The sequence below is a fragment of the Phoca vitulina genome, unplaced genomic scaffold, assembly GCF_004348235.1.
Source record: "Phoca vitulina isolate PV1807 unplaced genomic scaffold, GSC_HSeal_1.0 scaffold63, whole genome shotgun sequence".
Lineage (NCBI taxonomy): Eukaryota > Metazoa > Chordata > Mammalia > Carnivora > Phocidae > Phoca > Phoca vitulina.
In genome coordinates, this window is record NW_022589766.1 from 5,536,057 (window position 1) to 5,562,248 (window position 26,192).

At 52.4% G+C, this 26,192-nt stretch overlaps 1 protein-coding gene across 3 annotated transcripts; it reads left to right on the forward strand.

The window, feature by feature from the left end:
• The first annotated feature begins 72 nt into the window (after positions 1 to 72).
• Positions 73 to 24,658, forward strand: CAD (carbamoyl-phosphate synthetase 2, aspartate transcarbamylase, and dihydroorotase). Of its 3 annotated transcripts, none has more exons than XM_032391604.1 (44): positions 73 to 333; positions 587 to 726; positions 2,610 to 2,739; positions 3,820 to 3,962; positions 4,136 to 4,277; positions 4,467 to 4,638; positions 4,846 to 5,031; positions 5,213 to 5,325; positions 5,657 to 5,802; positions 6,073 to 6,204; positions 6,346 to 6,579; positions 6,710 to 6,931; positions 7,135 to 7,323; positions 7,581 to 7,705; positions 7,880 to 8,010; positions 10,747 to 10,859; positions 11,313 to 11,557; positions 11,762 to 12,008; positions 12,376 to 12,474; positions 12,664 to 12,888; positions 12,966 to 13,148; positions 13,354 to 13,572; positions 13,865 to 14,032; positions 14,812 to 14,994; positions 15,131 to 15,235; positions 15,665 to 15,904; positions 16,147 to 16,228; positions 16,429 to 16,595; positions 16,754 to 16,918; positions 17,060 to 17,191; positions 17,378 to 17,579; positions 17,934 to 18,124; positions 18,226 to 18,366; positions 18,584 to 18,685; positions 19,139 to 19,235; positions 19,823 to 19,867; positions 19,972 to 20,141; positions 20,253 to 20,327; positions 20,868 to 21,080; positions 21,246 to 21,371; positions 21,566 to 21,721; positions 21,808 to 21,909; positions 22,118 to 22,212; positions 22,321 to 24,658. In XM_032391604.1, the coding sequence occupies exons 1-44, from the start codon at positions 252 to 254 to the stop codon at positions 22,421 to 22,423; spliced, it is 6,678 nt and encodes a 2,225-aa protein (XP_032247495.1). In that variant the 5' UTR covers positions 73 to 251; the 3' UTR covers positions 22,424 to 24,658. The 3 variants fall into 3 exon arrangements, 2 of the variants coding, with proteins under 2 accessions (XP_032247495.1, XP_032247497.1); XM_032391606.1 differs by having other exon boundaries at positions 19,139 to 19,226; positions 22,321 to 22,669; XR_004297813.1 differs by lacking the exon at positions 19,972 to 20,141.
• The last annotated feature ends 1,534 nt before the right edge of the window (positions 24,659 to 26,192 follow it).

The window sequence follows — 26,192 nt, forward strand, 5'->3', positions numbered from 1 at the left end:
CTAGCTTGGCCCCGCCCCTTACGTGCTGGGCCCCGCCCCTCACGCTGCCGGCCCCTCGCGCCGCCGCAGTCTGCCTCCGCCCAGCGCGCCTGGAGCTCCTGCGCCTTCCGCGGCCCGCGCTCCAGCCACCGGCGCGGTTAGCCACGTGGACCGACTCCTGGCGCGCCGACCTCACGTGGTTCCAGCACCGGCTGGGGCTTGCTGCGCTTGCCGCTTCTCTGTGCTCGTCCCCGCCTCTGACCTCCGTTCCCATGGCGGCCTTGATGTTGGAGGATGGGTCGGTCCTGCGGGGCCAGCCCTTTGGGGCCACTGTGTCGACTGCTGGGGAAGTGGGTAAGCAAGCTCGGGCCGGCTGCCGACCTCATCCCACTTTCTGCTGCCCCTCTCTGCCCAGCTTGCCCTGCCCAAACCCGCCATTTTCCTGCCTGCATACCCTCCTTCCCACCCCCATTTGGTATCCCTGTCCCCATCCCAGCCCCTTTCATCCCTCAAGGTCAAGGCAGCCTCCGCTGGGGCATTGTCATCGCGCAGGGCAGTGTTGTGAAGGGTGTCCTGCCCGAGCCCCAGCCCTGCCTTTTTCTTGCAGTGTTTCAAACCGGCATGGTCGGCTACCCCGAGGCCCTCACTGACCCTTCCTACAAAGCACAAATCTTAGTGCTGACATATCCTCTGATCGGCAACTATGGCATCCCCACAGATGAAGTGGATGAGTTCGGTCTCAGTAAGGTAGCCACACCCAAATGCTTTCTCTACTTTTCTTTTCAATTTAATGATTATTAACTGTTAGTCAAGTGAAGACATTGACATTAAGTTAGGCATCCTGGAGCGAACAAAGATAGACACACACTGAAATGATCAGCTAAATCCCACCCAGGGCTTGAATACCTTAAGAGGCACAGAGCGCTGGAAGCCACGCCAAAGAACCTGGGCTTTGGTAAGGAACCAGTGAAGATTTTTTAGGAGCAGAGTGGTGTGATGGGGGCAATGCTTTAAGATTACACATAGTGGGAAAGAGACTGGAAGCTAGGGTCACACCCTTCCCAGTGACAGTGGGTCCCAGTTCACCTACCAAACAGTCAAGTCGATAATCTTTTAAACCTATTTTCCTTACCTTGACTCATTTTTGCCACTTTTCAGTAGAGTTTTTATCTCTAGATAAGAAAACTCAGTCTCCTCCCACAGTGAGCTTCCACCTATTCCTCCTCCTCTGGAATTTGGAAACTAAGTTGCACTGAGAGTTCAACTAATGAAAAAAATCAACAAATTAATAGTGGAAACCACCCCAGCCTAGGTAGGGTATTCCTCCAAATGCATTTTGTCCTGGTTTTCCAGGCTTAATGAGCCTTTAATTCACCCTGACTCTTAGGAGAGGGAACTCTAGGTAAGGGACACACTTTGTTATTCCTGGGAAGGACCAGTCCTCATCACAAATCTGTAAATAGACTGCATTCTTGTTTATAATGCAGTATGCTGGTTAACATATGGCAGTCTTCACCTTTGTCAGCTGTGGACACACTGACAAAATAAGCGTTTATAAACCTGCAAAATCGAGGCACTTAACAGAATCAGGGTGAGTAAGGCCTCCTAGAGCCTCCAGTCCCCCATGGATGCATTTGTGGCACATGCGCTATGAATGCACCAGTCCATATGCAGATGAGTCTTCCATGGCCATGGAAGGTTCTGCCAAACTATCCTGCAGATCCCTAAAGAACACTCTAAATGGCCATCATCTTTTAAACCTTGTACCACTAAGCATATGTGACTTCGATATGCCATCCCCTCCCACGTAGATGACCGAGTTCTCTATTTAGTTATTAAATGCTTATGTATTGGGTAGCAAACTTGTGTTAGCTTTCTTTTTTTTTTTTTAATGAAAATCCCCTACTAAGAGGGGGAGGGGCATAATCATGCCTAGTGTTGTACCTTAAACCTTTATTTTTATTTAACAAGGTATTGTGCATCTATCTTACATTCTGCTTTCATCGTACTCTGTAATTATGATCTTGTTTATTTGCATGTTGCTTTGTTAATTTTCAGGCTTCTTAAGTAGCAAATTAACCTAGTGAAGACCGGGACCTTGTCTTTTTGCCTACTCACTGCTCCTCCCCCAACATCTATTACAATGCCTGGCACTAAGTGGACACTCAGTAAATGTTTGTTGACTGCTACTATGTGTCGGGCACCTTGTTCCTGAGGTATTCATAGTTCTGTGATGGGGAGACACACAAACATGTTTATATACAATGTAAATAGCAAGAACAGTGGAAATAAAGTGAGTTTAGGTGAACCCTAAGGAAGAGGCACAAACTGCCAGGGGTGAGGAGGCGGTATCTTCACAGAAGTGGGATTTATAATCTCCGTTTTGGATAAAAGGAAAGGAAGGAAAGGAAAAGCTCACTCTCAGTTATTAACGAGGGCCTGGTATTCAGTGTTTCACATGGGGAACAGCATTGTTGGTAAAGGACAAAAGCGTGAGGTGCTTGGTGTGTTCAAGGAATGCCGGGTCTTTCAGTGTGGCTGAAGTGTAGGGCCCCTGCGGTACAGTGGGAAGAGAAGATAGGAAGATATGTGGCCCTGGGCCTCTCACGATCTCTTCCTTCTGTCCACAGTGGTTTGAATCCTCAGGGATCCACGTGGCAGGACTGGTGGTGGGAGAGTGCTGCCCCACGCCCAGCCACTGGAGTGCCACCCGCACCCTGCACCGGTGGCTGCAACAGCATGGTGTACCCGGCCTGCAAGGTACGGCATGAGCATGACCGGACCTGGGCAGAGCCCAGGTGCCTGGATGGGAAGAATCGAGAAGTCTCTTGTGCACTATTGGGCCTTGAGTCCAAGGTTGCAATAGAATGTATCGCATTTGGAAAATTTACATTGGGGTCCGCAGGTTGGAGAAGGAACTGAGCTCTCGCTCCAATGGGAAGAAATAATATAATGAACCCCCAGCTTCTGTAATCATTAACTCAGGACTAAACTTACTTCACCACTACGACTAGAACCCCTTCATTTTTTCGAAGCAGATCTCAAGATATTGTATCATTTCATCCACAAATAGTTCATTGTCTGTGAAAAAGGAATCAGGAATCCTTTTTAAAACAAAACCATGATAACATTATTGTACCTCTAAAAAAGTAACAGTAGGGGCGCCTGGGTGGCTCAGTCGTTAGGCGTCTGCCTTCGGCTCAGGTCATGATCCCAGGGTCCTGGGATTGAGGCCCACATTGGGCTCCCTGCTCAGCAGGAAGCCTGCTTCTCCCTCTCCCACTCCCCCTGCTTGTGTTCCCTCTCTCGCTGTGTCTCTCTCTGTCAAATAAATAAAATCTTTAAAATAAAACAAAAAAGTAACAGTAATTCCTTAATATCAAAAATCCAGGCAATGTTTACAATTTTCTCTATTATCTAAATGATTTTTACCGCTTACTTGAATCTGGATCTAAGATCCATATATTGCATTTGGTTGATATGTCCCTTTGATCAATGGACCTTATAACCCACTTGACAAAAGCAAGTCAGTTTTCCTTTAGAGTATCCCACGATCTGCATTTTGTTGATTATGTTCCGATAGTGTTGTTTAGCATTTTCTTTGTCTCCTGGTATTATTTTCTGTAAACAAATCTAGAAGTCATGGTTCAATTCAGATGTGATATTTTTAGCAAGAATACTTCATGGTAGTGTACTTCCATCAGGATGGCCCAGGATTTTGATGCCCCTAGAACAGCTGTGTGTGACTCAGGATTCTGGAATGCAGTGCTTCTGAAAGTCTAACCTCATGCATGACTGAGTTGAGCGAGTGTGATGTCTGAGAGAGTGCTATTTTGACAGGAGTGGATACTCGGGAGCTGACTAAGAAGTTGCGAGAGCAAGGGTCTCTGCTGGGAAAGCTGGTCCAGGATGGGACAGAGCCTTCAGCCCTGCCATTCTTGGACCCCAATGCCCGCCCCCTGGTGCCAGAGGTCTCGATTAAGGTACAGAGGTAGAGTGGGAGAGTAGTGCAAGCTATAGCACGGTAGTTTTATTCTGCCTGTAACTGGGGTGATTACTTGAGGGCAAATCAGAAGAGGCCTCAAAGGCAGGGGTTGGTGTGTGTTTATCTATCCTCACTGATCACAGCTGCCAACTGTTACCCTTTATTCCTCAGGCTCCACGGGTGTTCAATGCAGGGGGCGCCCCTCGGATCCTTGCTTTGGATTGTGGCCTCAAGTATAATCAGATCCGATGCCTGTGTCAGCGTGGTGCTGAGGTCACTGTGGTACCGTGGGACCACGCCTTAGACAGCCAGGGTGAGTAGCTGGCGTGTGTACAGGGCTACAGACAGGCAGCATGGGTGGAAGATCTGTCCCTTGGTCTAGTTGCTGTAAGTTGCAGGGAAGGAGACAGAGATCAGGGCTTTTGCTCTGATGGTAAGGGCTGCAAGTGTGTCTCTCTGGTTAAACTACTGGTTTTGACATCATCTTTTCTGCCCACTCCAGAGTATGAGGGTGTCTTCCTGAGTAATGGCCCTGGTGACCCTGCCTCCTATCCCAGTGTGGTATCCACACTGAGCCGTGTCTTATCTGAGCCTAATCCCCGACCTGTCTTCGGGATCTGTCTGGGACACCAGCTGTTGGCCTTAGCCATTGGGGCCAAGACATACAAGATGAGGTGGGACTTGTGGGGAGAGGAAGGGCCCGAACTACTGATGTGAGCGGTGGGGAGTCTTGGGGATGGGAATAGAGTTGGTGTTGGCTAGTGTTGAAATAGGAGCAGGGGCCGGTTGAGGGTGCTGAGCTCAACAGAAGCTGGGTTTGGTACAGTGGTGAAGGGTGGGGGGTGAAAGGGGCCAGTGACTCAGTGTGCTTCCATCTCCAGATATGGGAACCGAGGCCACAATCAGCCATGCTTGCTGGTGGGCTCTGGGCGCTGCTTTCTGACATCCCAGAACCATGGGTTTGCTGTGGAAACAGACTCGCTGCCAGCAGGCTGGCTTCCTCTCTTTACCAACGCCAATGATCGTTCCAATGAAGGCATCGTACACGACAGCCTGCCATTCTTCAGGTGGGTCTGGGTGATTCTGGCAGGGTGACTGAATTTCTACAGCTTGGAAACCCCAGGGTCTTGAAGATCAAAAAGTAAAGCACAGTAATGGGTCCCGGTCATCTATCCCACTACCTACTCCCAAGACTGCCAATTCAAGGCAGGGATGATGGCAGGTTTCGTGATCCTGTCTCTTCAACAGTGTCCAGTTTCACCCAGAGCACCAAGCTGGTCCTTCAGATATGGAGCTTCTTTTTGATGTCTTTCTGGAAACTGTGAAAGAAGCCACAGCTGGGAACCCTGGGGGCCAGACAGGTAAGCACCTGAGTAGTAGACCCAGGTTGTGGAGAACTAAGAGTAGGGTAGGCTCTGGGATGGGCATAAGATGGACGTGCCCCAGGAAACTGAGATATGTTTGGGAGCTTAAGGGGATGGGGTAGGAAAGCAACCAAGCCACAATGATTATTTATGCCTCTTCTGTGGGAAGGAGCTCCAGAGTCATAAGTCCTGGGTTTTTGTCCTGCCTCTGCTACTCATGAGAGGCATGACTTGTTTTGGATTTTTCTGTAAAACGAGGGGGTTAAGGTAGGTGATCTCTCAGGTCCCGTTCAGCTCTAACGTTCTATGACTTTCTTTGCCTCCACAGTTCGAGAGCGGCTGGTTGAGCGCCTCTGTCCACCTGGAATTCCCACCCCAGGCTCTGGGCTTCCCCCACCACGAAAGGTTCTGATCCTGGGCTCCGGGGGCCTCTCCATTGGCCAAGCTGGAGAGTTTGACTATTCAGGCTCTCAGGTAAAGCATGTCCATCCCTGCCTCTCTGGGTGTGTGAACCTTAGGAATGGATAGTCTTGAGGAGAGGGCTGAGGCATGAACGTTGGTTGTAGGGTGGGAATGAACCAGGAGATCTGGGGAATGTGTGGAGAGGTGAGGTGCTGAGGAATAGGAGTTGGTTACTAGGGACTGAGAGCACAGGGAAGGAGAGAAGAGACACTCTGGTGGTCTAAGACCGTTGATAGTCTTGCTTCTGCAGGCGAGGCTGATTGGCCATTTTTGTCCTCCTAGGCGATTAAGGCCCTGAAGGAGGAAAACATTCAGACGTTGCTGATCAACCCCAACATTGCCACAGTGCAGACTTCCCAGGGTCTGGCTGACAAGGTTTATTTCCTTCCCATAACACCTCACTACGTGACCCAGGTATGACTGGGGTAAGGCTGGACTGAGGAGGGGACCCACATGGGTAGGGGGATCCTGTGGTCATTCTGGGTTCTAAACTTCTTTGATCCTCTCCTCTGGACCCCCAAGGTCCTAATGCTTATTATTCCTCTCCTCCCTCAGGTGATCCGTAATGAGCGCCCAGATGGCATCTTACTGACTTTTGGAGGCCAAACAGCTCTGAACTGTGGTGTGGAGCTGACCAAGGCTGGAGTGTTAGCTCGGTATGGGGTCCGGGTCCTGGGCACACCTGTGGAGACCATTGAACTGACGGAAGACCGGCGTGCCTTTGCCTCCAGGATGGCAGAGATTGGAGAGCACGTGGCCCCCAGTGAGGCGGCCAATTCTCTTGAACAGGTTCGAGGGTGACTGGGGGACAGTGGAATGGTGTCATTGTCTTTGTATCTTATTTTCTGTGGGGCCAGGCACCTTGTGCAGCAGGCAGTCGAGGCCTGATCTGTTTGCTCATCTCTTCTGCTCCTCGCAGGCCCAGGCAGCTGCTGAGCGCCTGGGGTATCCCGTGCTGGTGCGTGCAGCCTTTGCCCTTGGTGGCCTGGGCTCTGGCTTTGCCTCTAACAGGGAGGAGCTCTCTGCCCTTGTGGCCCCAGCTTTTGCCCATACCAGCCAAGTGCTGGTCGATAAGTCCCTGAAGGGATGGAAGGAGATTGAGTACGAGGTGGTGAGAGATGCCTACGGCAACTGTGTCACGGTGAGTAATGGAGGCGGGACGGGAGTAACGTCGGGCAGTATGAGCTGTAGTAAGAGCAGAGCCCAGGGCTGAGATCTTTGAGGGTTCGATGTCCCTGAGACCCACGGTGGGGTCTCACCAGAAGTCACAGGACCCTGGGATGCGGTGTCCTGCCTCTCCTGACTCCCTCTGGCAGTGACCTCCATGGGACCTTCCCTTCACAGGTGTGTAACATGGAGAATCTGGACCCACTGGGCATCCATACTGGTGAGTCCATAGTGGTGGCTCCAAGCCAGACGCTGAATGACAGGGAATACCAGCTATTGCGGCAGACCGCCATCAAGGTGACCCAGCACCTTGGAATCGTTGGGGAGTGCAATGTGCAGTATGCCTTGAACCCTGAGTCTGAGCAGGTGAGACTCTAGGCCCTGGAGCTGATATTCTAGCTCTTGGACCCCCGTCCATAATTTTGGGGCCTTTTGACCCTACAGACCTTGGAGTAGAAGTCAGGATTGTCTCTGGTAGGGTTGGACTGGGATGGGGGTGGTGCTTTTGCTATCTATCTCTTCAGAGAGGGCTTTGTTTAATGGCCCTACTGATATCTCTCTCAGGTAGGCCTTCTGGGCCAGTTATCTGGTAACACTCTCTCTCTGTCTCTCTCTCTTTGCAGTATTACATCATTGAAGTGAATGCCAGGCTCTCTCGCAGCTCTGCCCTGGCTAGTAAAGCCACAGGCTATCCGCTGGCCTACGTGGCAGCCAAACTAGCTTTGGGCATCTCTCTGCCTGAGCTCAGGTACGAGGGTGGGGAAAAGATCAGAGAGGGGGAGGGGAGCTGAAGAAGACATTCATGGGACAGGGATTATGAAAAGGACATTGGTCTGAATGTGTGGGGACAGAGGAAGCTATCTGGAAGCTCACTCTTTACATCTCCCACTCTGTCCTGGCACCTCCACATGATGGCTCCCAGGAACTCCGTGACAGGGGGAACAGCAGCCTTTGAACCCAGCCTGGATTATTGTGTGGTGAAGATCCCTCGCTGGGACCTCAGCAAGTTCCTCCGTGTCAGCACAAAGATTGGGAGCTGCATGAAGAGCGTCGGTGAGAGAGACACACCCCTGGAGACCCTTCCCTGGGTTACCCTCTGGGGTCCCAGCAGTCCTAAGAATCTAGAATGTCATAGAGTTAGTTCCCTGGCATAGCCTTTCAGATGCTGTATTAGCAGTAGCTTGGGAACAGGGTTTCTCAGAACTCACAGGGACGTTTCAAATCCAGTAGTCCTCATCAAGAGTGGGAATTAAAAGCATCTGGAAATCTGTGCCAGAACGCACATGCCACCTCCACTCCCCAGATGGCGGGCGTGTCAGAATCTCGGGGATGGGGTGATAGCCATCAGACTAGCTCATCTCTTCCGCTTTACAAATGAGTAAACTGAGGTGCCCGCAGAAGGAAAGTGATGAGGCTGAGGAGAGGATAGAGCCAAGAACGGAAAACTAGATCCAGTCGCTAGTTACACGCACCTCTGTCACACTCTGCTGCCTGTTGGCGAGACTGGCTTCGTGAAACTCTACCCACAGCCTTGCATTGCATTTTGCCCATGGTCTCATCACTAGGCTGTTAATGCCAGTGACAGTTTGTTCTCCGTGCGAATTTAAATACTGATGCTTCGGGGAAGTGAGACCTGCTGTTCTGTGAACCCTTCTCTATCCAAGTCAGTGCAGTGGCAGCCGGCATCCGCCCATCTCCTTCTCCAGGCGCTTTCTGCCACCGTCACCAAAATTTTTTTTTTTTTTAACCCAACGTTTAAGATCAGAGCAGGACATCTGAGACCTTTTTCATAAAAACAAGGAAATGTAGCAGTGAACAATGACTGGGTGTAATGGTCAACATCCAGGCGGTGGTCGAATGTGCTGGAATTGAGTTAACATGCTTCCCTGTGTCCTTTTAAGTCACTCTATCTAGACTGTTCTAAAACATTTCAGCCAAAGCAAGCGTTTCACATACCACAGTGCTTCCAGCTATGGATAAGAGCATTTCATTGTGTTCCAAATTTCCATTAAGAGCAATAATAGCCTTTCAACAAGCAAGTCTGAGTAAGCTCAGATATTATTTTGGAATTTTTAGAAATCATACAAGACTGCCAAGTTGTTCCTTCTGGAGATGAATTTCTGTTATATGAAAATTATAATAAACATGGGAATGAAGCCATAATTAAGTTGTTGGTAAAAAGAAGTGGACTGAAAATAGGAGAAAGATTGATTCTCAGATGAGACATTTAAACGTTTTACGTCTATTCAAGTATTCTTAGAATGTGATCTTTGATAACTTTTTGTAACTTTTATTACATAAGTAAGATACATGAACCATTGAGAAATTAGCAATGTAGTTGAACCAAAAAAGAGTAGTCACCTATAATCATGTCACACAGAGATTAATTTGGGTATATATATGATTCCAGAATCTTCCTATGCATGCATATACAAATATGGCAGGTTGCTCTTTTGCCCAAAATCAACACTTTTATAATATAACCGTATTACAAAGGAATTGCATAAAATCACTTATCATCCACTTCCCTAACACTACTATTAGCATTTTAAAGTTTTAAAGTTCTTTTAAAGAAACAATTAGGATTGTAAATAGAAAAATATAATTGGTAAGAAATACTTGAAGACCCTAGGGTAGATTGTCAGAGGACATTACAATACTTTATGGAAGAGGAAATCAATAAGCAAACCTGGAAAGTTGTAGAGACAGGGGAGTTCCCTTTTATTAGTAAATCGAAATCTGTTTAAAATGAGGTAACATTTTTGTTTTGAGCAAAAATTGTTTAAAATAATTGTACATGTTTCTTAGAAGGTGGTTAAACTTACACTGTGTATTATAAAACACAAACTTCTATGAAGCAAGTAATATTTATTAAGGGCTTTATCTATTGCCCCTGCACTTCTGAAAATTTATCCTAAGGAGATAATCCAAAGCCCTAAAGACATCACAGCCTCACTTAGAAGGATAAACACTTCAAAGCTAGGGGAAGTTATGGTAAATCATACAGGAATTAAACGGCTGGTAATAAGATCACATAGCAATGTGGGAACAAGCTTATGATAGAAAAGGCAGGTTAGAAATCATACTATTTACACATGGTTATTCTATAACCATGTGTAAACACATTTGAAAGAAGTCCAGGAAGAAATACTTTAAAATAAGAGTTGTAAAACGTGATTACCTCTGGATGGATTCAAAGAGTAGTGGGATCATCTTCCTATTATCCAGACTGTTGAGAAGTTTGAAAGGATGAGACAGATCCCAGATAGTGTCACAATAGGAATAAAGCAAATAACCGGATAACCATCAGGGGTTGGGCCACTGTGATAAACTGTAATGTTCTAGTATCTCTGTGTCCATTTTAGGCATTTTAATTCCGTGGTCTCTAATAAATACAAGACATGAAAATGGTAAGGAAAGGAACTTCCGTTTAAGATTCCTCAATAATGAGGGCGCCTGGGTGGCTCAGTTGGTTAAACGACTGCCTTCGGCTCAGGTCATGATCCTGGAGTCCCTGGATCGAGTCCCGCATCGGGCTCCCTGCTCTGCAGGGAGTCTGCTTCTCCCTCTGACCCTCCCCCCTCTCATGTGCTCTCTCTCATTCTCTCTCTCAAATAAATAAATAAAATCTTTAAAAAAAAAAAAAAGATTCCTCAATAATGAAACACCATACATACCACCACCATGGGACTTATCCTAAGAACCTCCCAGAGACTTGACTAAATCATAGAAATTCTGGGCAGCATCTCCTGCCTCCAGGCCCTCAGTCCTTACATCCTCTTCCTCTAGGTGAGGTCATGGGCATTGGGCGTTCTTTTGAGGAGGCCTTCCAGAAGGCTCTTCGCATGGTGGATGAGAACTGTGTGGGCTTTGATCACACGGTAAAGCCGGTCAGTGATATGGTAAGTGGCTCCTTCCCCTGGCCCCTGAAATGGACTGCCTCTGCCCCCAGCCCACGGACTCGTTACCACTAATAGCAGCAGTCCTTACTGGACATTTGCTGTGTCTTCATGTTGCTGAGAATTTTGTGGTTCGTCTCCTCTATCATTATAGGAGGATGTATTCTTAAGCTTGTTTCCAGGGACAATGAAACAGGCCTAGAGAGCTTGTGGAACTTGCTAATACACTCTCTGCACAGCCACAAAGAGGCAGAGCCAAGATTTGCATACAGGTTTTTGCAATCACAGAGCTTTGGTTCTGGTTCCTTTTCCATAGCTTCCTTTCCTAAAACAGTGGGGTACTCGTGCTTTCAGGCTTTTTAGATGCTAAAAGTAGATTTGGAATATTTTGCATAACATTCGGACATCTCCCTCTCCACAGTCCTTCCATATCCGTTTGCCTGCCCTCCCTATTAGGAGCTGGAGACGCCAACGGACAAGCGGATCTTTGTGGTGGCAGCTGCTCTGTGGGCTGGCTACTCGGTGGCGCGGCTCTATGAACTCACTCGCATCGACCGCTGGTTCTTGCACCGGATGAAGCGGATTATAGCACACGCCCAGCTGCTGGAACAGCATCGTGGACAGCCTTTGCCCCCAGACCTGCTGCACCAGGCCAAGCGCCTTGGCTTCTCAGACAAGCAGATTGCCCTTGCAGTTCTGAGGTTAGAGGTGGTGGTGAGGGCCTTGGGCTGAGGATGTGGGGCAGAGAATCTTTGTACTAGTGAGGGCCCTTGGAAGGGAGCTTTGTAGGCTTCTGACCTTCGTCCCTGGGATATTTGCTTCTCCGTTCCCTGCCCCAGGATCTCACTTCTCTACTTAGTCCACACCGCACTCCCAGGGCTATGTTTTTGACCCTTCTCCTTCAGCACAGAGCTGGCTGTTCGCAAGCTGCGTCAGGAACTGGGGATCTGCCCGGCAGTGAAACAGATCGACACAGTTGCAGCCGAGTGGCCAGCCCAGACAAATTATTTGTACCTGACATACTGGGGCACCACCCATGACCTCACCTTTCGAACGCCTCACGTCCTGGTCCTTGGCTCTGGCGTCTACCGAATAGGCTCCAGCGTTGAATTTGACTGGTGTGCCGTGGGCTGCATCCGGCAGCTCCGAAAGGTTTTTCATATTGTTTTCTTTACTGTTCCATTCAGTTCTAGCAATTGCCTTTCGCCCAACTTATCCTGGCATTTTCTATTAATTGCTACATTTATATTTATCTTAGGACTTTGGGAGGTGTGGAGGGGGTCGGTGGGGGAGCCCTCCCCTTAGGCCATCTTGTGCCTCTCACAGGGCATGTGTCTTTTCTCCATCACTTTGTACCTACTTCTCTGATACCTACAGGGCTGGCCCTACTTCCCTCCCAAGGCAGGTGTCCCTTACATCCATTTCAGAGAAAGCTGAGGTGAAGTAGGGGTTTTGCCTTAGTTTTTCTATGTTCTTCCTCCCACCTCCTAGCTAAATCTCATGTCCCTCTCTATCACAGATGGGCTATAAGACCATCATGGTGAACTACAACCCAGAGACAGTCAGTACTGACTATGACATGTGTGACCGACTCTACTTTGATGAGATCTCTTTTGAGGTGAGAGGAATATGAAGACCGCTCATGAGCCTGGGTGGCCAGGGTCACGTGGGAGTGGCTGGCTGACCTAAGATTCTTTGGAACTTGTGGGGTTTGAGGGGAAGTGGGTAGAGGGTGAGGAGCAGTGAGCAGGAAGGCTCAGATCCCTGACCACTTGCCACCTCCACTCGATTCTCCTCTTGCACCAAGGTGGTGATGGACATCTATGAGCTAGAGAACCCTGAAGGCGTGATCCTATCCATGGGCGGGCAGCTGCCCAACAACATGGCCATGGCTTTGCATCGGCAGCAGTGCCGTGTGCTGGGCACTTCCCCTGAAGCCATCGACTCAGCTGAGAATCGTTTCAAGTTCTCTCGGCTCCTGGACACCATCGGTATCAGCCAGCCTCAGTGGAGGGAGCTCAGTGAACTAGAGGTGGGCTGGGGCCTGGTGGGGGGCTGGGAGCTGGATGAGGTCATGGGTGAGTGTGACCAACCCAGCTGCACCCTTAGTCTGCTCGCCAGTTCTGCCAGACGGTGGGGTACCCCTGCGTGGTGCGCCCCTCCTACGTGCTGAGCGGCGCTGCTATGAATGTGGCCTACACTGACGGGGACCTGGAACGCTTCCTGAGCAGTGCAGCAGCCGTCTCCAAGGAGCACCCCGTGGTCATCTCCAAGTTCATCCAGGAGGCCAAGGTAGGGCCACAGACAAGTCTCTGAAGGCAGGCTCCTCAGGCTTGGTGGAAACTCCCCTCTCTGGTCCTACAGCACTTTGTAGGCACGGTGAACTGGGAAGGCTGGGTTGTACCGAGGCTCTCAAAGGAAGGGAGCCTCCTGGGGCAAGTGGGAGAAGAAAATCGCCCCCCTGCCCTGTATCACATTGCCTTCGCATCCCCGCTAGGAGATTGACGTGGATGCTGTGGCCCGTGATGGTATGGTGGCAGCCATTGCCATCTCTGAGCACGTGGAGAATGCAGGTGTGCATTCAGGTGATGCCACGCTGGTGACCCCACCACAAGACATCACTGCCAAAACCCTAGAGCGGATTAAAGCCATCGTGCATGCTGTGGGCCAGGAGCTGCAGGTCACGGGACCCTTCAATCTGCAGCTCATTGCCAAGGTAGTAAGAGGGAACTGAGGGAAGGGAGTAGCACCTCCTCATTCTCTGGGGCCGCAGTGGCAGCGAGGCTCACTGTCTCCTGCCCTCATCAGAGTAGGCCCGGAAGCTGGAGGGAAGGGGTGCTAGCTATAGAGCCCACATTGTTGTCAGGGTTTGTGACAGTCAGTTACCCTGACCCCTGTTCCAGACTGATTACCAACAGAGTGGTAAGTCAGGGGAAGAGTCAAGGTCAGTGGAGTAGCATCAGTAAGCCCAGACTGCAGAAGGCCTGACTAGTCCCTCTCTGCCCCAGGACGACCAGCTGAAAGTCATCGAATGCAACGTGCGTGTCTCTCGCTCCTTCCCTTTCGTCTCCAAGACACTAGGTGTGGACCTAGTAGCATTGGCCACACGGGTCATCATGGGGGAAGAAGTGGAACCTGTGGGGCTCATGACTGGCTCTGGAGTCGTGGGGGTAAAGGTACGGAGGATTGAAACCTTGAGGTTAGAAGTCACAAGCAAGGAGACAAATAGTGGGAGAGCTTTTACTTACTGCTCACATAATACGTCAGTCAACATGTAAACCGAGCAGCTATTGTAGACAAGGCATCACTGGGCCATAAGGGTGATAGGATGGTCTCTGTCCCTTAGGAGCTCACATTCCAGTGATGGGAGGCAAGGGAAGTTGGGTCCAAAAACAGCTTGCTTCTATAACAGGCCATGATAAACCTGCGTAGTAGAGAGAAGAATAAAATGCGAAAGGAGTTTACAGACAAGAGATGCCACTTCCAAAAGGGGTGACCTGGAAAGGCCCAGGAGGAGAGCTGGTGCCTGAATTGAGTCTTTTTTTTTTTTTTTTTTAAGATTTTATTTATTTATTTGACAGAGACACAAGCAGGGGGAGTGGGAGAGGGAGAAGCAGGCTTCCCGCCAAGCAGGAGCCCGATGCGGGGCTCGATCCCAGGACCCTGGGATCATGACCTGAGCTGAAGGCAGACGCTTAACGACTGAGCCACCCAGGCACCCCCTGAATTGAGTCTTGAAGGACGGTCAGGATATTTGGTTTACTGAGCTTGTTGAGGAAGTGTTCCAAGGCCAAGGAATAGGCCTTGTGGAAAGGAATAACGAGTGGAAACTGAGGGAAGACCCAAAGTATGTTCGGGAAGCAGAGGATTGACAAGCAGAGCAGTGGCGGGGAAGGCTAACCTCGCCATTTGGCTGAGGCCCAGGAGCTCGGCATCTCGCTTCCTGCTCCCTCAGGTCCCTCAGTTCTCGTTCTCGCGCCTGGCGGGTGCCGACGTGGTGTTGGGCGTGGAGATGACCAGCACCGGGGAAGTGGCTGGCTTTGGGGAGAGCCGCTGCGAGGCCTACCTCAAGGCCATGCTAAGCACTGGCTTTAAGATCCCCAAGAAGAACATCTTGCTGACCATTGGCAGCTATAAGGTACAGACTCCAGCGTCAGGGTTTGGGGGGCTGCCCAGAGAGGCTGGGGCAGATGGCCTTGGCTCTCTGGGCCTGGGCTGACCTTGAAGTGGAAGACGGGAGAGACACGACTTCGTCCTCCTTCTGCTTGGTTCAGAACAAAAGTGAGCTGCTCCCCACCGTGCGGCTGCTGGAGAGCCTGGGCTACAGCCTCTACGCCAGTCTGGGCACCGCCGACTTCTATACTGAGCACGGCGTCAAGGTACCGGGGCGCCCGCAGCCTACCCCACGTTGTACCAGAGAATTCTCTTTTCCCCTGCTTTTACTGTCATTGTACAGGTCCTGTGTATTTCACGTAGAGCAAACAGAATATACGGAAAAGCAAGGGAAAAAGTCTCTTACGGTTTCTTTACCACTGTTAATGTTCTGGTATATTTTCTTCCAGAGTATTATTTCTCTGTGTACAAGTGTGGGCTCATACCGCACAGAGTCCTTGGTAACCATAGAGTAGATATCTTCCGTGTCAAGAAATACACTTTGCCAGTACCAAATAGAGCCAGCCCTGGTCCCCACCCTGTGGGTCCTCATTCTCCTCCTCATGGGTTCCTGGGCCATCTCCCCTCCCTTTAGGCTGTCCTTCCTGACTCCTGCCAGGCTCAGATTAGCCCTTGACCTTGTCTCTGGGCCGCAGGTAACAGCTGTGGACTGGCACTTTGAGGAGGCAGTGGATGGTGAGTGCCCACCGCAGCGAAGCATCTTGGAGCAACTGGCTGAGAATCACTTTGAGCTAGTGATTAACCTGTCAATGCGCGGGGCTGGAGGCCGCCGTCTCTCTTCTTTTGTCACCAAGGGCTACCGTACCCGGCGCCTGGCCGCTGACTTCTCTGTGCCCCTCATCATTGATATCAAGTGCACCAAACTGTTTGTGGAGGTGACTGGGGCCTGGGTGCTGGGAGGCCAGCAGCCAATGTTAATGGGGCAGGAGGGAGAAGTGAGTGGTCGTGGGTTGGGAAATCTCAGTATGAAGTAGTCATGCAAATAACCAGTCTTTGTGGCTTCAGAGAGAGAGAAGGGTAGAGAGGGGTAGAGCCTGGTTTATGGGAAAGCCCAGGCCCTACCTACGACTCGGCGGGATGCCGTCAAATGAGAGCTGACCGCAGTTTTCACCTGCAGGCCCTAGGCCAGATTGGGCCAGCCCCTCCTTTGAAGGTGCACGTCGACTGTATGACGTCCCAAAAGCTTGTGCGGCTACCAGGTGAGTGCATCTTTTGGGAGGGCCAGACTCTTTCTCACTGAGCTCTTTCCTCTCGTGACCCACTGTGCCCCTGACTGAGGAAGCTCACCGCCTCACTCGTATCAGTCGCTGCTGCTTTTCCTGCCACCCCGGTTCATATGTTTGATGTCCTTTTTGTCTCTGAACCATCCTCTAATCTTGCTGCGTCCGTGTTCTCCCAGGATTGGTTGACATCCATGTGCACCTGCGGGAACCAGGGGGGACACACAAGGAGGACTTCGCCTCGGGCACCGCTGCTGCCCTGGCGGGGGGCGTCACTATGGTGTGCGCCATGCCTAATACCCGGCCCCCCATCATTGATGCGCCGGCCCTGGCCCTGGCCCAGAAGGTGAGCCCTGCACTCCTGCTTCACGGTGACCCAGATGTCCCTGCCTGCCTCCCAGACCCCTCCTCCCCCTGCCCCTTGCAGAAGCGTGGGGGTGCAGGCCACTGGTGCCAGGCCGGCACGGATGCCAGAAGGCCTTGTCTCCTGTGTACCCTCTCCAGCTGGCAGAGGCTGGTGCCCGCTGTGACTTTGCCTTATTTCTTGGAGCCTCGTTGGAAAATGCAGGGACTCTGGGTGCTGTGGCCGGGTCTGCTGCTGGGCTAAAGCTCTACCTCAACGAGACCTTCTCTGAGCTTCGGCTGGACAATGTGGCCCAGTGGATGGAGGTAGGGAGCGGGCCTGTGGGAGGAGGCAGCCAGTTAGTGCGTCCTGGCTTGAGGACCCCATAGAGTGGGATAACAGCAGTGAAGTGTCAAGAGCTCCGTGAGAGCTCTGCACGCTCCCTGCTAAATTCTTTCTGTCCCCAGCACTTTGAGACGTGGCCCTCCCACCTCCCCATCGTGGCCCACGCAGAGCGGCAGAGTGTGGCTGCCATCCTCATGGTGGCCCAGCTGACCCAGCGCTCGGTGCACATATGTCACGTGGCCCGGAAGGAGGAGGTGAGAGTACACCAGAGGTCCCGGTGCCCTTCCTGCTTGGGTACAAGGGGGCGGGGAGTGTGGAGCCAGCACCCTCCGCCTGTCTGCCCCGTAACTTTCCTGGAGGGGAGCTTGGATGCGGAGACCTTGTGGGGCAGGGCATGAGGGAGGCCTCCTCTAGATCTCCCTGCTCTCCGCCCACCCCAGATCCTGCTGATTAAAGCCGCCAAGGCACGGGGGCTGCCAGTAACCTGTGAAGTGGCGCCCCACCATCTGTTTCTGAGCCGCGATGACCTGGAGCGCCTGGGGCCGGGGAAGGGCGAGGTCCGGCCCGAGCTTGGCTCCCACCAGGACGTGGAGGCCCTGTGGGAAAACATGGCTGTCATCGACTGCTTTGCCTCAGACCATGGTGAGAGGCCCCACAGTGTACCTCTGCCCAGCAGGGCTCGCGCCCCACCTCAGGGCCTCTAGGCTCCGCGAGGACTGGGACTTGATCTGTGTAGCACAGCACCTGGGCTGTGACAGGTGCTCAATAAATACTCCCCAAAGGAACTGATGAGCAAATGAGTAAAATTATAAATAAGAGAAGGTGGGTATAAGGTCTGGTCCCCAAATGATGGCAGCCGCCCCAGTTTACCTGTTTGCCACGTAACCTGAAGAGATGAGCATCGGGGCTAGGGAGGCAGTGCAGTCCTGGTGGCCTGTGTGACTTCCCAGATGGGGAGGTGATCGGGCCTGACGGGGCCACTCTCTTCCCTCCCAGCCCCCCACACCTTGGAGGAGAAGTGTGGGCCCAGGCCTCCCCCCGGCTTCCCGGGGCTGGAGACCATGCTCCCACTGCTGCTGACGGCGGTCAGCGAGGGCCGGCTCAGTCTGGATGACCTGCTGCAGCGGCTGCACCACAATCCCCGCCGGATCTTCCACCTGCCCCCTCAGGAGGACACCTACGTGGAGGTGTGGGCACGTGGGCCGGGCGGGGGGGTGATGCACTCTGCAGCCTGCGGCTCTGTTCCATGGTGTGGCCCTACCCTCGCATAACCCGTGTCTCTGGGCAGGTGGATCTGGAGCACGAATGGGCCATCCCCAGCCACATGCCCTTCTCCAAAGCCCACTGGACACCCTTTGAAGGGCAGAAGGTGAAGGGCACCGTCCGCCGTGTGGTCCTACGAGGGGAGGTGGCCTATATCGACGGGCAGGTATGTATGTGGCACGAGCCCCATCCCAGTAGTGACTTCCTCGGTCCCATTGTCCTCTTGCCCCAGCACGTCTCTGTGGTGCCACCACCACCCCCAGCTGCCCTGAGGCGGGTGTTTGTGTTTTTTTTTTTTTTTTTTGCTGGCTTCCACTCCTGTAGGGTCTCAGTCTGGCTTTTTGCCCCCTGCTTATTCGTCTGCTCCTGCCTTCCGTCTGCAGGTCCTGGTGCCCCCGGGCTATGGACAGGATGTACGCAAGTGGCCTCAGGGGGCTGTTCCCCAGCTTGTGCCCCCAGCCCCTGCCACCAGCGAGATAACCACGGTATCCGCAGTGCTTCGGGCCTGGGGGAGTGGGGGGGTTTTGGGGGGTGTTGGGGGGGTGCAGCCAGGGACAGGGCTAACGGCACAGATGGTTGCATTGGTGGTTTAGAGGGTGGAAGGCTCTGCACTTGACACTTAAAATTTCCACCACCTACCTCTTTGTCTGCTGCATAACATAGAATCAACTCCCAGTTCAGGAGGTTACCTAACTAGGGGAAACAGGCCCCTTATTAACCCAGCCAGAGATTTATCTGGGCGCCTGTCATGGGGCTAGTTTGTCTGTCTCTGTCAAGGACAGCGTAGCAGAAGGATGGACCAGAGGGGGAGGTGACGGAGACTGGGATCCATTCCATTCTCACTGTGGACAGTGAGCAGTTTGGCTTTTCTTGAGGGGTTGAACTTGAGGAAGAGTTGGGTCAGTACTTTTCAAAACTCTAGACCTGTGTCTCTCCAGACGCCTGAAAGGCCCCGCCGGGCCGTCCCAGGGCTTCCCGATGGCCGCTTCCACCTGCCACCCCGAATCCACCGAGCCTCCGATCCAGGTCTGCCAGGTAAGAGGGAGGTCCTGTGATATGTGGAGGACGGGGCCATCTGGACTTAGAGATGTGTAGGGACAGGCTCCTCTTCCCCCCCAGTGTCCCTGATGGACGGGGGTCACTTTGGTCCACTTACCCTGTCCTTCCGGCCATCCCCTCGTCCTAGTCTGATCCACTGTACTCTCCTTTGCCTAAATCAGTCTGCCCAGCGTGAGGTAGGCACCCCACAGCTTCTCACGGCCCTTTCTTGTTGTGGGCAGCTGTGTTCCTCCACCCGGGAGCTGGGATCCCACGGGGCAGCAGGACGTGGGGTAAATCCAGGTCGTTGGTTGGTGTGAGCCTGGCCGTTCCCCTTGCCTAGGATCCCTTTGCCTCCTGGGAGGGCCCTGGGAGGGCACCACTGCTCACACACAGCAGCCCTCGTGGGAAGTCACTTGTGTGTCCCCCGGGCTGCTGGTCCTTCTTGTTTGCCCCTAACCTGCTACAGCTACTGTTGTGTGAGTTGGTTTAACACAGACACTGTGATCCAGAGTGTGGGGAAATGGGGGCTCTTCACAGACCTTAGTTGCAGGCTTACATCTGTCCTGTTGCCCTGTTTGTAGCTGAGGAGCCAAAGGAAAAGTCCTCTCGGAAGGCAGCTGAGCCAGGTGAGACTCCCCTGGAACACACGCTCACCTCGGGGACCTGTCTCATCTGGCTTGTGTAGGAGGAACCCTCTGACCCACCTCTTCTGCCCCGTCCCTCACTGCAGAGCTGATGGGAACTCTTGATGGCACCTGCTACCCTCCACCACCAGTACCTAGACAGGCGTCACCCCAGAACCTGGGGACCCCTGGCCTGCTGCACCCCCAGACCTCACCCCTGCTGCACTCATTAGTGGGTCAACATATCCTGTCTGTCCAGCAATTCACCAAGGATCAGGTGCCTGGGGGAGAGCGGATGGGGACACCCAGAGCTTTGAGAATCTGGAAAGTTGGGGCTAGGACCTCTGGGGGCCACCACCTTTCCAGCTGACTTGGGGATCTTTCTTAGATGTCTCACCTGTTCAATGTGGCACACACGCTGCGGATGATGGTACAGAAGGAGCGGAGCCTCGACATACTCAAGGTCAGGGTCAGGGCTGTGGGTTATGGGCCCAGGACCCTGTCAGCAGGGCTATGCAGCGATCAGAGGGATCTCCCTCTCCTGCCATAGGTCCCTTCCTGTGAGTCTAAACCCTCCACTATAAGTTACTCCGCCTTCTCTACTCTGGAAGGTCCGGCTGCCCTAGGCCCCCCGACCCCCACGTTTGCTCTCCTCTGACCAGTAGTTAGCTGACTTACAAGGCCCTGAGCACCAGTGTATCAGCTTACTAATCTGGTCACTTGGTCTATGCAGGTGGATTCATGGGATAGAACTGGGGTATTTCCTTCTCCCCCAGAGAACAAGTATCTGGTTCAGATACTTACCCATGGTTTTGTTGGAGGCGGAGCCTTTAGCTCCGTGTGACACTAATGGAAACGTCAAGGTCAGGACAGGTCAGGGGAGGCGGTTTGCGGGGAGGGGTTCTCTCAGTACCTCTCCTGTGTAAGTGGGGGAAGCAAGCCACAGCCATGCTTTCCCCAAGATGAGCACCCACATTTACATCGGATCTTGCCCTCCCGCCAGGGGAAGGTGATGGCCTCCATGTTCTACGAGGTGAGCACGCGGACCAGCAGCTCCTTTGCCGCGGCCATGGCCCGGCTGGGGGGTGCTGTGCTCAGCTTCTCGGAAGCCACGTCTTCGGTCCAGAAGGGCGAATCCCTGGCTGACTCCGTGCAGACCATGAGCTGCTACGCCGACGTCGTCGTGCTTCGGCATCCCCAACCTGGAGCGGTGGAGGTGAGGCCAGCAGCGCACTGGGACGGGGGAGTAGGGTGGATCCAGGGACATGACTGCGAGTGTCTGGTTGGGCCAGACGGGGAAGGGGACCCAGGAAGAGTGGGACTCAGGCCGAGAGTGGGGGCCACTGAGATGCAGAAGACAGGGCTCTCCTTGTTTTCGCAGCTGGCAGCCAAGCACTGCCGGAGGCCAGTGATCAACGCTGGGGATGGGGTCGGAGAGCATCCCACCCAGGCCCTGCTGGACATCTTCACCATCCGGGAGGAGCTTGGGACTGTCAATGGCATGACGGTGAGGGTTGTGGCAGGGCTTGGAGGCCTGCTTGGGGAAGGTCTGGAGAGGGAGACCGTTGGGAAGAACCGTCTCTGCTCCGAGGCATGCTGCAGCAGGGAGGCCTCCGTCCTGCTCCTGAGACTGAAAGCTGTGAAACGGGGGTGCAGGTGTTCAGTCTGGGGGCCCTCTTGGTGATCGGGTTCCTCCCCTAGATCACAATGGTGGGGGATCTGAAGCATGGGCGCACCGTGCACTCTCTGGCCTGCCTGCTCACCCAGTACCGTGTCAGCCTGCGCTATGTGGCCCCTCCCAGCCTGCGCATGCCACCCAACGTGCGGGCCTTTGTGGCGGCCCGTGGCACCAAGCAGGTGAGACCTTGGGAGGCCACGGGGCATGTGGGTTGGGCAGTGAGGGCCCGGCGCTGCATTCACTCTGGCTCGACCTCGCCCTCCAGGAGGAATTTGAGAGCATTGAGGAAGCACTGCCCGACACTGACGTGCTCTACATGACTCGAATCCAGAAGGAACGCTTCGACTCTACCCAGGAGTATGAAGCTGTGAGTGCCACGGTGGAGGGGAGGCCAGGGCTGGAGCTGCGGGGCATCCAGACTAGTGGCTGGGAAGGCGGGGCCCCAGGAGCTTGACTGGGCCTCTTGGTCGTGATAACTGAGTGTGGGTGAGGAGGGGACCCTGGAGGATCCCAGGCTTGTGGCTGCACGGCCACCCCAGCCCTGAGGTGCTGACGGGGCCCCTGTCGCCTCCCAGTGCTTCGGCCAGTTCATCCTCACTCCCCACATCATGACGCGGGCCAAGAAGAAGATGGTGGTGATGCACCCAATGCCTCGAGTCAATGAGATAAGGTGACACGGCTTCAAAGTGGAGGCCACGCTGGGGGCTGGCTGTGGGAGGGCACCCGGTTCCAGACAGGCCTTGGGGGCTGTGTGCCAACCGTTTTCCTTCTCTTGCAGCGTGGAGGTGGACTCGGATCCCCGAGCAGCCTACTTCCGCCAGGCCGAGAACGGCATGTACATACGCATGGCTCTCTTAGCCACTGTGCTGGGCCGCTTCTAGGGCTTGGCTCCTCAGACTCTTGTCAGGCCTAGCCGCTGGGCCCGAAATCGGTGCCCCCCACGGGGGCAGCACACTTAGGAGATGCTCTGGGGCATCCAGATAGCTCATGTGCTCACAGGCGCACCTGCAGACCGTGCGCTAGCATGAGGGTGGGGCCCCGTCTCCCTTACTGCACCGCACACCTGTAAAGTCATTTTTCTACTGACTAAATAAATAGCTAAGCTGCTTGTAAGTGCCTGCTTCCTCGCATGTATCCTGGCTTCAGCATAGGATGCCAGATGTCATGGGCAGGGCTTTCTTCTGGAAATTGAGAACAGTTTACCAAATCTAAGAGCAGCCTTGCTGGGCAGGCCCTCGCTCTGGCTGCATTTTCAGAGCCGTGGCTCTTTGGGGTCTGAGCGGGACTGCTTTTGTGTTGGTGCTCTCTGGGTCCTGCGCTGCCCGGGTCCCTGTGCAGCCGTCTTTCCTCGATTTGCACTCAAAATTCTGATGCGAGTTACAGGGTCCTGCCTGGTGAGGCCTTTATTCTTCTCCCCTCTGTGTGTTTAGTCCTCTCCTTCAGTGGCTGAGGTGGCCTTGGAGTTCATCTGCCATCACTGTTAGGAGCTCCTCCCACCTACTCTCCTTGGGAGCCTCTGGCTGACACTGGACTTTCAGATACCGTGGAGGGCTGAAGAGCGCTTGGCTTGGAAACCCTGGGATTGGAGACTGGGGTGGAGTAGCTCATGTGTCTTTGCAGGTCAGGGCTTCTGTGGATCATACAAAGTATGTGAGCTTTTCCATTCCGTTCCATGAACTTTAGTAGCATTAAAGAAATTTCTTGATCCAGCAGACTTTACTTACCACCCCCGCCTCCACACCGAGTACAAAGCACCATGTGTAATGGGAGTACAAGAATGAACAAGATCATTTGAGGCCTCTTAGCTGGTAAGGCATCCAGTGACTTCTACAGATTGGACTGCCGCATGCTGGCTCAGGATGGTCCAGACCACCAGCATCACTCAGGAAGAAGCCACTTCGTGCACAGAGCTATTAGCGTGTTACAGGGATAGGAAAGAAGGAACTCGTTTTTTGAAAACGATGTGAGCACAAACCTTCACATATTCTCATGTAAACTTATATCATTCTAACCATTTTACTGATGCAGAAACTGGCTCAGAAAAGTTACTGGGTGGCTTACCCAAAATCACATAGCTAAGATTCATATACAGGACCGCTTGACTTCAAACCCATCTTTCTAGTAAAACAAAAAGGAAAACATCATCTCCAGCTTTAAGGGGCATCCAAAACCAGGGTGAGAGAAAAGCCACACAAATCTGAACAAGCAGAGAACAAGTCTGAGGTATCTGGGGAGCCAGGTTTCAGAAGAGAGATCAGCACAAACCTGGACTCTTGTCTACGGAATGGGATTTGGGCTGTTGCCCGAGGAAAGGACAGGCTCGGGCAGGTTGGATGGGAGGAGAATCTTATTGCTAGCACAGCTTGAACACAGGAGTGGGAATCCTGTGTCTGCAGCACTGAGGGGCTCCACACCCAGACCCAGCTGAGCGCCCCTGCTTCGTACTGTTGGGGTTCAGAGCGACAGACCAGACCAAGAGGTTTGGGTGTGCGTTCCAACAGAAACAGGAATTCATAGCCGCAGGTACTGTTGGAAGAAGGGTGGGACTAGGTATAAATCCATCTGCTCCTGGAGAGCTGAGACCTCTCCTGGCCGGCTAATGTTAACCCTTCCAGGCTTCCTGGACCCTGACCCTGACAAGTTCTCCCTCGGGGGCCCAGAGAACTTTGTTGGTTGGAAAAGAGGACCACTTATAGAAGGCTTCTCCTTTCTAGAGCTTCAGTTACCCTTCTGAGGTTATTCAAACAAGTCAAGGGATTATTTTCCCAAGTACCTGGGAGTCTGTCACACACACATTCCCACAGAACTCGGAGAGCCTAGTCCTCAAGTGGAAGCAGCGTTTGCTGCCAACCAGCACACACATTCTACTCAGTTGCTAAGTGGTGGGAGGTGTTCCTGCTCTGTTCCTTTCTTTGGCTCTCCTAATCATAACACAGCTCTAAGTTGAATAAACTTCTTTCCCCTACAACCAGAAATGAGATCTCAGTACCTTGGGAAATAAATGAAGCTATCCGCAAGAAATAAAAACAGTGCTTTAACCAAAATGTCCATATCTAAGGTTGTTCCACACCCATTGAGAAACAAGCTCATACACTCCATATGGTTGTCATTAACTATAAAGAGTTTAAAAAAAAAAAAGTTTTCTGGTCTTCTTTCCTCCTGAATACTTAAGCAATTTGATCTATTTTTTTTTAAGTTAACATAGCTCTAAGTATGTGCCAAGCCCTGTTCTAGCACTTTACAAATATTAACATTCTTTTTTACTTTTACTCTTGGATGAACCCTTTAGATATACCCCTCTGTGAAAAAAGGTCTGACCTAATGTGTTCCCTTATTATCATTGCATAAGGCATTTTCCCCAGCTCTTCACTGTCTACGCTTGTGAAGAAGAAAATCGCAAAGTAGGCATTCCCCTTGGAACTTGGCCGCTTTCGTCCTATTCCCACGTGTTACCATTAACGAGCTGCCACCATGCAAGTCGGTGCAGCTTCGGGCTTTAGCGGAAAGGGCGGAGTTGGGAGTTCCCAGTGTAACACTGGTAGGTGTCTGTAATTCTGTAGTGATATCCCGATATCCCGTAGACATATCCCGATATCCCATGGACGGTGGGGGCGGGGTTGGGGGGGAGACATGGGCTGGTGGAGGTGCGGAGCAGACAATGAGTGCCAGAAGTGAGCGCATGGGGAACGGGGAAGACTAACCTGGCAGCAGCATCTGGAAGAGATGGGGGATGGGAGCCATTCCACCATCAGGGAAGCCAATTAGGACACTGCTGCACTAAATGCAGGTGATGGATGAAAAGGGTCTGGACTAAGAGGCAGGAATGGATGTTAGGAAATGTGAAAATACTAAGGATAGGAAAGACTAAAAAATGACTCCATGGCATGGGACCTTGAGATTGGGAGAAGGAGGACTGATGCAGCTCAGTGAGCCAGTTTGGGAGAGGGAAGGACGAATTCTGTTTGGGCATGATACTTTTCAGCTGCTGTAGGGCATATATGGAGATGTCATGTAGATAATGAGGCTAGGGAGTTAGGGCAACCTGGGACGAAGATAAATATGTGATTACATAAGGGACATTACTCACTAATATATCCCAGGCACCAAAAGTATTGAGCCCATAGCAGGGGCTCAGTAAACATTTGTTGACTGAATCATTAACATAAAGGTAATTGAAGGGGGCGCCTGGGTGGCTCAGTCGGTTAAGCATCTGCCTTCAGCTCAGGTCATGATCCCAGGATCCAGGGTTGAGCCCCACCTCGGGTTCCCTGCTCAGTGGGGAGTCTGCTTCTCCCTCTGCCTCTCTGCCCCTGCCCCCTGCTCATGTGTTCTCGCTCTCTCTCTCTCTCTCCCCCTTCTCTCACAAATAAATAAAACAATTAAAAATAAATAAATAAAGGTAATCGAAGCTCTTTAAATATGTACCTCTGTATTAGTTCACCAGGAGAATGAGAGCAAGGAGAAATGAGCAGCATCTCGGAAAGGGGCGGAGGAGAACTCAGAAGAAAGCCCTCCAGGAGTCCCAGAGTTGCAGGTGTGTGAAATCTGGGGTGAGGTGTCAGCAGCTGAGATCCTGCAGTAGGTCAAAGAGAATGAAGTCTGAGGCAGGGACTTGGTCATGGTAGTTACTCTGATGCTTGGTGGCTGTAA